The sequence below is a fragment of the Lagopus muta genome, chromosome 20 (assembly GCF_023343835.1).
Source record: "Lagopus muta isolate bLagMut1 chromosome 20, bLagMut1 primary, whole genome shotgun sequence".
Lineage (NCBI taxonomy): Eukaryota > Metazoa > Chordata > Aves > Galliformes > Phasianidae > Lagopus > Lagopus muta.
The window spans coordinates 3498590-3513102 of NC_064452.1; the positions used below are offsets into that span (position 1 = coordinate 3498590).

Consider the following 14513-nt stretch of genomic DNA (forward strand, 5'->3'; position numbering starts at 1 on the left):
ATCTGGCAGGCAGATAAAGGGCTCTGCCCATGCAAACAGGAATCATCTCTCAAATAAGCTTCTGAGAGGAAGACATAGTCAATACTCTCAATTTTAATACCAGATGACCCCCAGAAGTTACTTTAAACTGTATTAATTCAACAACACTACAGATTTGGTGTGCTGGGACTTCTCAAAACAACGCAGACTTTCAGAGATGGTGCTGCACATTCTCTAGCACACTATGAGCATTTTCAGTGCAAGTTGACTGAGCAGCCACACGACAACAAAAGCTGTGGAATGATGTAGGCAGCAATTCTTCCCTTGCTAAAAGTAGATTACTCACCAAGCTGGGTTTGATGCCCACACTTTCGGCAGCTTGAAATGCTAACAGCAGATTTCTCTTCTGTAAGAATAAAACAAAGGTTCAAAAGGATTATCAATGTATGATTCTGGAATTCTACTTTGTGTCTGGGGCAAACAATAAGTTTAAATAAGAAGGGACAAATATCTGAATACTGAAAAACACCAGGTTTGGTATTTTCACAGGCAAAGCAGCTAAATCAGGTCCCAGGTAAAAAAAAAAAAAGCTTGCCTTTTACTGCTCCTCCCACCTTTTTATTTTGTGTGAATTAATACCAAGATCTTAGTGCACTGTGTCTCCATCAAAATGGATAATATTCACTGTACATTCAGCAGATTTTTTAGGATTAAGTACAACAGAACTTACTTTATCCTGGCTGTTGAGCTCTTGGTAAGGAATATGTGCAGGCAAATACGTGTGCAGCAGAGCACAGAAGGCCAGCCCATCACTCCAGCTGCTGCTGAAGTTGGTAATATCAATATTCTGTAAGAAGAAACAAACCATTCCTTAACAGTGCCACACTGAACACTTGAACGGGGAGGCTGGACCAGGTGACTTCCAGATGTCCCTTTCAACCTCAACCATCCTGTGATTCTGCGTATTTGACCTCATGCTGCCTTCACAGAGATACTTTAAGAGAATGTGTAATCAACAAGATTCAGCTCCTTATCGAAAGCCATATCAGACTGGTAATAACATAACCTAGTTCTCAAGCCCTAAAGAAAGAATGTGCTTATTTGTATGAGAGGTTCCAAAGGCTCCAAATTGGCAACACCAGCAGCTGAGTGGGCAGCTTTCCAGGAGCTGGGCAGATGTGCCTAATTTGCAGAGTTGTTTGCATGAAGGCACGTCTGCTTTCTTATATTCTCTGTCAATGCAGCAGCTTTCATTTGCACGTCACAGAGAACTGACCAAAAGGTAGATAAAGAACGGGAAGTTGGAGATACAGAATTTGATGTGACCTTTCTAACATTCTTGTATGCACTGATGGAGCCATATCAGTGTGCCCAGGAATCCTCAAGGCTACGTTTTATTGCTGTAGTTCCAACAAGAAGCTAAAAATACAATAGGGATAATGGTTAGAAAAGTTCCAAATGTTCAAAGCATGGAAGGCTCCAGGACACGACAGTGCTGCACCATCTCTCACACAGTGACAGGTGCTCAGACACCCTGAAATCCCCTTTTAGCCAGATCTTCAGTGCACCGAATACCAGCTCTCACTCTCTGCTACTTAACTTTATTTATTTAGCTGTTTTCCATCCTCTTTCAAGATTCCCCCCAGAACAGATCTTTTACTGCATTTCTCATACAAAACCTCACGCAGGAGCACTAAAACCCAGCTGGTAAGTATTTCATCATGTGCTTTTCACTTATGCCTCATTGATTAGTTGTCCAACCTGGACTTTGTCCAGTCAGGATTTCAGATTAGAAATTAAAGTCTACAATAAAATATGATTCAAACTGAAAGAGTTCAGAATATTTCAGGTTAAAATACTCTGGCACCAATAAATCTACAAACTTAATGAACTGAGCAAGCAGGTTATCATCAGCAGTCATTACTGTACTAGCCACCAGATTGCATTTTGGGCTAAGCACATCTGTCAATGGAGATAAAAGAGACATAGTAGCTGAATACCATTGCAAGAAAGAAATATTTTACTCTGAGAACTATCCTGGCATTGCCTAAGCCATAAAGTTGCAACAGGAAGTGAAGTTTCTGATGGAAAAAGTACATATTATTTATCAATCTGCAGTTAGTGGGAAAGGATTGACCTCCAAATTACCAAAGTGTTAAATTTACTGAGGCCAGTACATGTTATCAGCAAACAGCCTATCACCACGATAGGCCACAAGAGTATGACATGAGAATCTTTCCATGCCCAATAGAATGGCAAAGCAGGAGCACAGAAAGACCTGAGTGTAAGGTTTGCTGGGGCAGTGGTAGAGAACTGCTAATAGCATAAGGGTAATCCAGACAAAGCTATTTCCAGGGCAGCAGCCAGGTTTCTTGTCAGAGAAAACACTGCACTCACTTCAAAAGAAAGTTCATATGTGCAGTGGGAACAATAAAAGACTGATCTAGAAGCACACAGGGAGCTTGGTTGTCTGAAAGTACTCAGCATGATTCATTTCTGTGTATCTTAGTGTACCTGACATAAGGCAAAGCAAAAAAAAAATATAAAGAAATAAAAACAAGTCCAGGCAATGTTATTTAGAGATCATATGTATTCTCTATAGCACAAGTGACATGCCAAGTCCAAAAGGCACCAAACACCTGCAAGTCATTAACATCAGCCCCCCACTCCAGGAACAGGACCTTTGCTTGCAGATAACAGAGCACTGCAAGAGCCACCTAAGGACCCACAGGGAAATCTGTGTGATCTCTGCTCACTAAAAACAATTCCTTGTTTGTCTGGGGAAAAAACAACCACCCCATCAGATTTCGCTGGATCTTTGAGTCTTCAGCAAAAAGCAACAATGACATCACACGTTCCTCATTGCAGCCTCAGTATGTTAAATACTGACCCAAGATATTCCCGCCATGCAGATCCTGTGCCTGCAGCAATGGCTCTCTGAGTCATAATTTTCTCTTTAAGACCCAGAATTATGAATTATAAACATGAATCAGCTTGAAGCTAAACTGGAACTCTGCGGAAGGAAGCCTGCAATAAATACATTCTTATCATCTCTCTTCCCACCCACCCCCAGCAAAGAAGTTGTCCTCCTGCCTCTCAGAACAGCAGACCTGGAATGCACCAGAGTGGCTAATCACTGAATTTCAGTCCAAAGAAAATATAAGCTTCAGTACTGAAGACAGAACTATTCAAACGTATTGAATAAGTCAAAGGGAAATGCCTGTTCTTAAGAGCAGCTCCCCCTTAATCAGCTCAGCTTTCTGGAATTCTTCCTCCCTATCAATAATCAAAGACCTGCATCACGTTCACAAACCAAAAGTCTTAACATACGGTGCTTTTAAGTCATTATATTGAGACTATATATTTGCCTGGACAAAATCCTCCCTTCTATAGGCTACATATCTCAGCAAATCCTGATGCTGAATTTCCAATACAAAATCTGATCAAGGAACCTTGAAAGGCAACTCCCAAGGACCACCTCCACTCATCCATCTTCAACCACAGCCGTGTGAAACTGCAAATCTAATTTGGATTCATTTCACCCTAACAGGGTGGTGGGGGACAAGTTAGTGGGCTTCAGCCAAAGTGCTTCTACCAAAGGAAGCACATAAACTCCAAGCCCTCAGTAGGTGAGTACTAAACATTGCCTAAGCAGTAATACAAGAAGGGCTCCCCATAGCATGACCTAATCTGAGCAAACACAACTCTCCAGTTCGTCTGAAATGTTCCAAGTATATGAAACAGCTGGGCAGCTCACTGGAAATACAGGTGAATTGGAAACATGGTCAGGTCCAGTTAACATGGATGGAAGGCATGAATGCCTAAAATTGAAGACTGCCAGGATTCTTCTGTAATTACAGGGTGCACCCAGATGGCTTGGACAATTGCACACAATTATTTCAAATGAGTGGCTGCAAATCTAAAGTGATTTACCTTTCACATTTAAAATGTCAATCTATTACCAGGAAACTTCTTGAATTCTCTTACAAATCTTTTACTCATAAATGGAATATACAAAATGATACCTCTTGATTAAAAAAATGAAATCTATCGAGAGTAACTTGTGGAACAGCAATACTATTTATTGTATTATTTTGCTAGCCAAGATTGGAAGGGAAACCAAACTACCTTCTGTCCTCCAGGCTATATTAATATCCCCATTTCAAATGGTTTGGGCAGCTGCAGTCTCAGTGAGGATTGTTTTAACCTCTTTGAAACTCAATGTTTCCATCTCCCACCCCCTTCTGTACTTCTAACACTTCTGTAAGACATGTCAGCAAGTTGTGCACCTTACTGCTGATTATATGTACAAAACAATGTAAGGAAGTGGCGTCAGCTCTTTAAGGGCTATCTCATTTAGTGTGTTTGAAAAAGTTTGTGACTTTTTGTTTTCCTCAGGAGCAGCCAGCTCTCTTACATCGGATGACTAGAATAGCCACAGGGAGGAGGGATGATTAAAAAGCAAAAAATCAACAAGCTTATCGTCATGCACTGAGCACAGATTTTTTCTTAGCTCCCAATCACTGCAAGTCTCTCTAAAACAAGATTTCTAAGAACACAGCAGAAAGTCAGGAGTGTCTCATGTTCTTCATTACCTTTCCAGTTTGGATCAAACTGGCAAGAATAGGTAACAGTGCTCTCTAAAGCTCTGCACCATCTAATAATCTGACATAAATTGTCTTAGAGATACCATTCAGAGTAGATTGTGAAGGCATTATAAAATAATCTGTGCATTCTTCAAGCTCAGCTCTTCTTTCATGAGGTACTGAGGAGGTCTGTGACCTCTACAAGGCAGCTTCACTCTGTCGCTCTGGTTGTAGGAGATGTGCTGCTGCTGTAACTGAAGTCATCATAAGAATAAAAGCAAAAGTGGCACCAAATGGGAGATGCTTACAGTAATATGTGATAACTGTGTAACCACACACTTCTTTGGCTTGCAAGGTGAAATACAGCTGCAACTGACATGGATATCATCACTGTAATTGTAAATACAAATAACCACCTTAATGAGCAAAGCAGCATCCGTTCCTGCCTGTTGGCTGTATTGCTCCCAGCACTGTGTGGACTGGTAAACATCTCACTATGATTTGTTTTTAGGTTTCCTTTTCATTAGAATGTATTAAGATCAACTTCTTAGAAAGAAAGTAAATTCTGGTAAATCAGGAAAAAGCTTGAGACACATTGCTGGCACAGCACACATTACACACAATGCATGTGAACTTTTCCTAGCAAATAACACAAGCAGCTTTGAATACCAATTACCCTATGAAAACATTCTCATTACTAAGGTCACCTACTTCAAAGAACTCTCTGGAGGCCAGTAAAGTAACAGGATTTTGTACATCTTCCTCATTCTGGGACTTAACTATCTCTTTGCACCCCAGCTTTGGGAGAGGAGAGCAGAGAGAGAGAGTTAGCTGTGTCTGGAGAGGCAGAGGTGGATTACACAGCAAGGCCAGGAAGCAATTAGTTTTTCTCATTCACCTCTTCTCTGCTCTTCAGTATAAATTATATTTTTTATGCTCACCTGCTGAAAGCCAATTCTTTCCTGCTAACAAAGCTAACACTTGCATCATTTTTCTCACATCTCACATAAAGGACACCACACAGCTGCAAGCTGCAGAGACGAAACAGGCCGGGCTGTGTTCTTTCATTGCCAAGGCTGCAAGAGTGAAGATGCAGCAGCACAGCTCCGATGGCCACACAGACATTCTGGGGAGGAAAGGAGGGAGCTGGGGAGGTACGCACTGCCCTCTGAGTCCAAGGCAGCAGCTTAGCTACTTCCTGCCAGCAGCCTGGCACAGAATTGCTAACGAGCACAGTGACAGCTCCCACAGTTATTGCTAATTATCTGATGGGCAGTTGTGCCATCAGACACATCCTGCAATTCCTGGGCAGAGGGGTAGGCTGCAAACTGTGGTAGGCTCATGAAAAAGGATGGAAACAAGTTAGGAGGAGGTCCCAGCAGCACAGAATATTGATGGAAGAAGCAACAGGGCTCAGCTCTCCCACTTAAATCCACAGCTTGGAGTTGTTCCAGCTGGTGACCAATCAGTGTTTTCACTGATTGTCACTGCAGCCAGGCAACACAAGGAAAATGTCTTGGACTTTGGGATGGATAGAATGTAAATGCTATTTTTAAAATTACCCAGCAGGACAGAAAATTACGTGTGAGAGCACTGCACGGGCATTTATTTTATCCTTCCAATCTAAAGACTTTTATTTGCTTAAAAGATAAAGCCCCTTGTGGGGGAGCAGGGAGGAAAAAGGTAGAACTCACCTCAAATTAGTTGTCTGCATTGGAGAAGCACATTTAGGAATTGGCACCACTGCAAAGGGGGCTTGCAGATGAGTAATGAAATGGATTTCTCCCAACATGTGAAGATTTGGGTGCTACACATGTTTTCCAGACCCAGCCCTGGCTTCAGCTGGGACATAAAGAGAAACTGCATATACCCAGTCAGCTATCTGAGTGCTTTTATGTAGAAGAAGAAAAGAATTATTCTGGAAAAGAATCAGGAATATCTTGAAAATTCATACTCAATTTCCGTTATTAAAAACCCTCAGTATTGCCCTGTTATCAGAGCACCTTTCCAGACATGACTGAAACTCATCATTATCCACTGAGATGATAAGATGATCTGTATTTTAACAGCCTGGAAAACCAAGGCAATATTATGCAAGACTGCCACAATCACAGAGGTGGCCCAAAACAGACTCAGGAGCAAAACTCCTATCCCCCATTATCAATTTTCATTTAAACACGGGGTTGACCCTCCCATCTCGATGGCTTTTCCTAAGATTCCCTTCAATTTTCGCATAGATAGTAAAAGTCTCTCTGAAGTCAACATCCTCTTCACAAAACTAAAATACTTTCTGCAACAATTGAAAAAAACTCAGGCAGAAATTTTAACCAGTTCTCAGAAATACACCACATACCCCACTTCCTACCAAACCTCACTGCACATACGTTCCACTTCTAAATGTCAGAATGTGTTGAGCACTGTGGGCACAGTGCTGTTACAAACACGTGCACCCTCTCATACCAGATCTGCTAGTGCGTGGTACTTTAGAACGCACGCAATGTACACCAGAGAAGAACTCTGATGCATTAATGGCATTGGTAAATACTAAGACAGATAGCTTTTGCTGTTTACTCAGCAGGCTCTGAGTAAACAGAAATCTAATCCAAAGCGTGCAGCTTGGTGTGGCAGAAGAAATAGGAATTCATAGAGGAGTTCCTCCAGGAATACTGTTTGGAATTAATAGATGGCTGTCACTGAAGTCTGGAGGTGCTTTTTTCAGTGTTCTTCTTCAGGCATGGTCATGAAGGAGTTTCTTGGCTCTCTTCCCAAAACACACAGCCCTTTAATATATTTGCATGCTGTAGCAGCTGAGAAATAAGCATCTTGTCTGCTTCGTCCAGCAGCAGCATCCACCTCCCTACTGCAAATGCATTGGCCTCTGACCACCAGACCAAAGTGAACTTTATACCCTCATCAGCCTATGTGCATTTGTACATCTTTGGGTGATAGTTAAAACAAATATAAAAGCTTTGTAACTGTTTCCAAGCCACTGGTCAACCAGTCTCTTGCTACAATTACTTGACAAACAGCACACACTGGCACAGCCCTTGTTTTTCTCCCCACGCTTTTGCATCCTTGCTGCATGAAGAACGCAATGCAGTGCAGACACTGCAACTTCTACATGGTCTGATATACCAGCTTCCTGCAGTACAGGCACTCAGAATTGTACTTAACGACTTTCAGGTTATGCTTGGAAGAAATTTGTTTCCAATTTCTGTCTCTCAAGGCTAAGATAGCTGTAATAGCAGGAATACTTCAGGATAGGCCTTTTTCTTCTTTTTGAATAGCCAGCTGAAGCACATCTGAAAGGCACTGCTATTAATACATACATACAAGATGAAGGCTGAAGTACTCAGACTCTTCTCCATGCCATTCTATATTTCTAGAAGATACGAAGAACACAGATACCCCCAGGATATCTCACCAGAGCCCTGAAACTCCCTGTGTCTTAAGAAATTGAAGCTTCAGAAAACAATTCACAACTTTCCAGACAAATATTCAGGATGCTGGGGGTACAGATTTTTGTATTTTGCTAATTCAGACCAAACAATACAATGTCAGAGAGTATTGCCCTAAAAATAGTTTCTACATGCTCCTAAGAATACTTTTTGAAACAGCACAGTGTTCTTGGAACTTACTGCAATGTTAAGTGACTCCAAATAAGGCAGGGAAACAAATAAATCATTTTCTTCTAGCTTTGCTCATAGTTGCTAGCACACTTTGTGCAGAATAATGAAAAGGAATTACTTTTTCCAGAAGCAGCTATGAAAGTTAGGTAAATATCATGCTACTAAAGACTTTCTGCACGCCGGTGTGATTCTTCCAGAGGCATGAAATTGGGTGGCACTGCCCTATATGTGAGCAGAAGTGCATGAGTTACATAAGTTGTCATGTTACAAGGCAATGGCTTGCATGCACAGGCAGGGAAACTATGAAATAAAAACATCTTCAGAGGTATAGCTGCTATTTTCCCCTGTCTGTTCTAGAGCGTTCTTTACCACCTCCTATTTCACATTCCCCTACTTAAGACAACCACACAGATGGCTTCATTATAAAGGATGGTAGTTCTTCAAGGAGCAGATCCTGAATGGGTCCCATTAAACTCACTCTAATATTGCTTAAACCAATTACCACAACGGTACTTTTAGAGAAAAGTCTCAGGTTCTCTTTTGCTCTGTGCCATAGGACGGAGGCATAGCTGCTGGAAAATATGTGAACAGTTCTTCTAAGCAAACAATATTTATTAACATGGCAGAAGTTCCCTCCCCTCTCTAAGGAGAGTATGTGGCAGAAGCAATAATCCTGAACTCTAACGATGGTGGGTTAAGTGCCTCTTGATGCTCCATGTGTTCACAGTACATCTGTGGATAGGAATAGACTTAATCTAGAGAGGTTTGGACTCTTGACAAATGGTCTCCACAGAGAGCAAATAGAACCTGAGCACTCAAATAACACCACAGTCACTAATGATATGATTATGGGAGGTGATAATGCAACAAGAATGACTTTCAGCAGCTTCCAGGAGTTACAGCTCATGGGAACAGAGCCTGTTAGAACAGAGGCACCCACCTTCTGCTTCACATTGTTGCTATGATTGTAACTTTAAAATAAATGAAAAAAACAACAACAAAAACACTAGACAACAGAACAAGAGCTATTTTAACACAAATGACTTACTCTCAGCAGGCTCTGTGGTTGAAAGGACTTGTAGTAATTGAGCTTCGGAACCACAAAAGCAGTACTCAAGTCTGGTCATCTCATCACCCTCATCACATTATAAACCACGATATCAGCAAATTCACAGAGTAAGGAGGAGCAGTCTGTATCTGTCTAGCCAAAGAGATGTGCCAGTGCAAAATCCTTACAGGGAACCATACTTTAGATTAAGGGTGTTTGGTTTTTTTTTCCAAGCTGGAGTTTTTCCCCAGGGAGGTTTTGCAAAAAGCTGCTGAACCCAAAGCCAAAGCCTTATTTCACATTTTTTATTCTTCTTGCTGCTGCCATTTTTTTTAGCACTTCTCCTGCACGGTTATTCAAAAATCGATGCCTACGATGCCAGAAGGTATTCACCCAGCATTGAAATATAACAACTGAAATCATATGGTAGAACATACCATAGTGTTTGACATCTCTTTTTTTTTTTTTTTTTTTTTTTTCAGCCATTCAGCTGAACTTCAACTTTATTTTCATTCTAGAGCTTCTTCGCTTTCTTACTCTCTCCTTAATATTTGTATCTTTTTTATATCAAATCACTGTTTGAATAGGGATCTTAGAAATGGTAGCAGATCAGAGTCACAGATGCTTTCATGTTTTTTCTCAGTTACTGGAAACTCGTGCAATATTTTTTTTTATCTTTTTTTTTTAAAAACAAATCAAACTCTCCAGGCCAACATTCATTTATGTCGCATTTCTCTCAACTCCCTCCAGTGTTCCTCTCTTGTTTTATGAGATTGCCTCCAGGGGAACAGCACACTGGAGCTAAAAGCCAAGGAATGTTCCACTGTAGTCAGTGTAAGGATATATGCCAGCAGCAGAATGTAAATTTCTATCTATAGTATAAGCCCTGTATGGATTAAAGCATTTAAAAGTGGAGCCTCGTGCATTGGTCCCTAGGTCTTATCCCCAAATACTCCCCTAGGTCACTAATCCAGCTTTCTCCCAGGAATCTGGGACACGGGTAGTAGAAGCTCATGAGCATATTAGTTATTCTAATTCATTTTACTTGTATCATTTAATGAAATCTGGTATCTCCACAATATAAACAGAAAGGAATTCCCCTCCTCCTCGCCAGCTCACATTATAATTGTCGATATTAGATGTTGGAAGGCAGTACATGGTGTCAATGGAAAAAAGAAGTTAGGCAGCTAAGCATCAAGTCTCATTTTGTCTCCTTCCACTGCGTCACCAGGATGAAAATAGCTTGCATCCAAAGCGACTTGTGGTTCTGGGCTTCATGTTAGAAAGACCATGACAGAATATACAGGAACTTGCACAGATGATACCTCACAGACAAGGATATTACGCACAGAAAAGAGTCATGCATGTCATCAGGGCTCTGCTTGCTAGAGTTCATTACTTCATTCCCACCAAAGCTGCGAGTAAGGCAGGAAGGAGGATGACGTTCTTTACTCCACTCCAGGGCTTTGTACTCAAGAATGAAAAAAAACTCCCTGTGGAGCTTAATATCAGACTTATCATATGAGTGCAAGGGTCAGGGAAAAGCCAGTTCAAGAAAAGTCAGTGAATACACCACAGAGGGCACGATGGAAACAAAAGTCTGAAGAAGAATGTCCAAGAGATAATGCTTCAAGATGAAGCAATAAGGATAGAGAGGCAAGACTCTCACATAAATCAGTGAATTGTTTACCCTTTGGTTCATTTGATTTCAATTTCTACTCTGAAATCTTATGCTCTGAGCAATGAGGTTCCCCCGCATCACGAGCTGAACTTCTCAGGCTCTCCTGGCTTGCAGTGTTTGTCAGCACCATCCCTGCTCTTTCTGAAAGCTGCTGAAGACTCATTCTGCTGCATTAGAAATGGTAATGATGGAGGACAGCCACCGACACAACAAGAGTCTCATCAGAGCAGGAATCAAAATGGCAAAGTTTTTTTTTCCTGAAACATCATCTAAACATCCAGCAGCCACGTATAAAGCAAAGACACGCATTGTCCTCTGACCCACGGACATACTTTCCTCCAGAGGCTGATACCAAAAGGAAAAACAAATAGACTGCCTTGCATACCTCCTGTGTGGCCTGCTATCTGATACACAGTTAGCTCCACCACTTGGCTTCAGCACAGAAAAACAAAACTCCTTTTCTACTTTGTCACAGAGGGAATACTTGTCACTCTAGTTACCAGACTGGTACCTACAGCACCAGGCCTGTGTGTTCACAAAGCCACACAATTTCTGAAAGTATTACCATTAGTCCCACCTGGGTGTAACTATACAAAGGAAACTACAGACTGCCTCCCTTACAGTGAACTCTGATGAGTTGGTTTGTTTTAGGAGAAGTGGAGGAAACTCACTATATCTGACATTTAAAACAAAAAAAAAAGACAACACCATCAGGGGAAAGTCTAACCCGAGAGATGGTTTTTCTGGCTTAATACAATTTAGGCTTGGAAAAGTTGCATTTTGCCAATCATTTTCTGAATGCTGGATGGAAATACTCCCCCAGTACGTTCTAATCAAAGACCAGGAGAATTTCAGAAGGTGAGATACAAACGAGTATAAATTAACAGAGCAGAGGATGCAACATCACAGAACAGCGCTAAGGCAACATCAAATGATTGGAGGTAATCTAACCTTGGCTTTAGTGCTTGTAAGGTGTGTCTGAAGCCAAGAGCTTTCTCTGCTGATTGTCCTTCTCTGCAGTTTGTGCAAATCAGATAAATATGCCAGTGCTAAGAAACAACTTGAACTTCTATAGATCGGTTCATTAAAGGAAAAGCTACTGTCTTTTCTTCCAATCTTCTGCCCCCTGTAGCTAATGCTTCATAAAGAGATGTTGTGAAGAAAAAAATATTATTTACTTTAAAAGTTGGACTCTGCTTTTATTAAAGACATGCTCCAGGGTGCATATCATGTGGTGATAACTGCTTTTGTCCTCTGTTCTAAGTAACAAACAATATTTTTCTTAAGGAAAAAAAAATCTCAACATTATATCAAACCAAGACTGTCCTGCACAGCCAGCATATAGCACAGGATGAACTGTTGTCTAAAACTGCCTTCTCCAGCTCAGTTACAAGCAGAATCAAAGATCTAACTTATCTGTGTACAAACTGCTTTGCAGAATTCTGTTAAACTGCAGCAGATGAGAAAGAGTGGCATCCTGAAGTGCAATTTTGTCAAGGCCACACCAGTAAATACGTAAATTTTGTGACACACAAAAATGTATTAAAAGTCATTTCAAAAACTGGTATCAAACTGAAGCTGCTGCTCATACACACTAACTCTGAACATCAGTTATCTTTGATGCAGGAAACATTTCACCTTGCACAACTTACAACAACGTGATACTAGGGACTGCAGTGCTAAAGAAATCTGAAGGAAAAGGACAGAAACATCCAGCAGAAATAAAGGTAAAAATCAGCAGACTGAAATGCACGTATTCCTTTGAAATGATGTTGCTTACTTCACACAGACAAAAAAAAAAATAATCATGAATTATTTTCTAGAGAAAAGTGAAAATGTACCTGGTAGCCCTCGGTCTTCTTTTGGCACCATTTCAACAGAGCATTCCTCTTCGAACCGCCGTACTCCCGGGCTAGGGCTGCCAGCGGGTCCTTTCTCTCCACACTAATCCAAGGGAGAAGAAGACAAAATACATTTTAAGTCTCTTTTTCCTCCTCCCCCCCCAAGTTTATAAATAGAATCATAGAATCATAGGGATTAGAAGGGCCCTTTGGAGATAATTGAGTCCAACTTCCCTGCTAAAAGCAGGTTCCCTACAGGAGGTTGAGCAGAATAGCACCCAAATGGGTCTTGAAGATCTCCACAATATACAGGGGGTCTGATGATTCTCTAGCCAGATCTCAGCTCAGGGTCTTCCTGTACGTAAAGTCAATCCAGCAACTTGGGTTTGAGGTAAAAATGAGGGAGGCTTCATCACAGAATGGTTGGGGTCAGAAGGGACCTTGAGGATTATCCAGTTCAAAAGCTCAATCAGGTTGTGCATGGCTCCACCAAACTTGGCCTCAAACATTTGAAAGGAGGATTGTTTGCTCTTCCCCATGCAAAACCTGTACCCCTGTACCTGAGGACTAATCAGTGACTTGTGTGATTCAGTGCTACTGAAATAATATCCATATGACAAAATAGGATGGCAGCACAGAACCCAAATGGAAACCAAATTGTTATAGCCTTCAGAGCAAACATCCTACTTAAAGAATCTGTAAGACCAATTAGCATCCAATTGAGGTGCTGCAGAACAAATACTTGATTTAACTGTAATAACTGCAGCCTGTATTGCTGTCAAGGCCTAGAGGACTGTTAAAGGCCAGCAATCAAAATTGCATAGTCTCTACCCTACAGCTTTTACTTTTGAGAATAATGGTGGAGATCAGAGGAAAATTATGTATCTGGCTCTCCTGTAGGCCTCAAAGCTTTTAGCTTTTAACTCACTATAATGTGCAAAGCTACAGTAAGATAATGATGGTATTCTGGCATACAACTAATGGCTCCTGAAAATTTGTTATCCTCATTTTGTCATGATTGCTCATCTTACAGATAATTGTTTTTACTATAGTCTGAATTTTGAAATTTGAATCTAGTATAGTTTATACAGTCTGGTAATTCAGAGCTAGACAGACTAGCCAGCAGGCTTTCTACTGGAGACAAGAGTCTGTTAATTAAAACATCAGTCTTGGTTCCAGATAATACATCAAATCCGTCCAGTGTGCTGTTTTTCCCAGGAGACTTAGCTGGTACCTGAGTTTGCTTTGGGGTTTCAAGCTGCTGGGGGTAGAGTTAAGCATTCTGCTGCTGAAGGCCATAGGGGGTTTGCTCAGGGATTCCAGGGAGGGGCTTTTTCGGAGGTAATGGTCCGGCTTCAGCTCTTCGTTTCTCCCCTTCAGAAGGTCTGTGGGAATTGAAAAAGAAAAAAAAAATGCTGCCAGCTTGCAGTCTGAGGAATTTGATTAATTACTGTCCTGCCACCCAGCACACAATATGCAGTCTGTTGTTTTGATTCTAAACAAATGTACTCATTTGTTCATTAAACACACATGGGGCTAGGAAACCTTGAGCAGATTAGAGGTGATCATAACAAGGAATGGCTTTGATGACCTCAACAATACGGACTGCCTGGTTTCCTGTGATTGATACTCCTGCTGGGGGGTAGGGGCCTCAGGTGAATGAGGGGAAATACCAAAATCTACAAACTGAAATGTTCAAAAGCTGATTACCAGATATCTTCACCAGAGGTCTGACCAGCCCTAGTATAA

At 41.2% G+C, this 14513-nt stretch overlaps 1 protein-coding gene across 4 annotated transcripts in view; it reads right to left on the reverse strand.

Annotated features, from left to right (window-relative positions):
* SPECC1 (sperm antigen with calponin homology and coiled-coil domains 1) overlaps window positions 1–14513 on the reverse strand; it is an 82370-nt gene that overhangs the window by 5539 nt on the left and 62318 nt on the right. For all 4 annotated transcript variants that reach the window (XM_048967211.1, XM_048967212.1, XM_048967214.1 and 1 more), the window contains 4 exons: window positions 13999–14149; window positions 12765–12867; window positions 710–826; window positions 326–385 (listed from right to left, as the gene is read on the reverse strand). In XM_048967211.1, the coding sequence (XP_048823168.1) occupies window positions 326–385; window positions 710–826; window positions 12765–12867; window positions 13999–14149 (431 nt within the window). The remainder of the gene's footprint in view (window positions 1–325; window positions 386–709; window positions 827–12764; window positions 12868–13998; window positions 14150–14513) is intronic.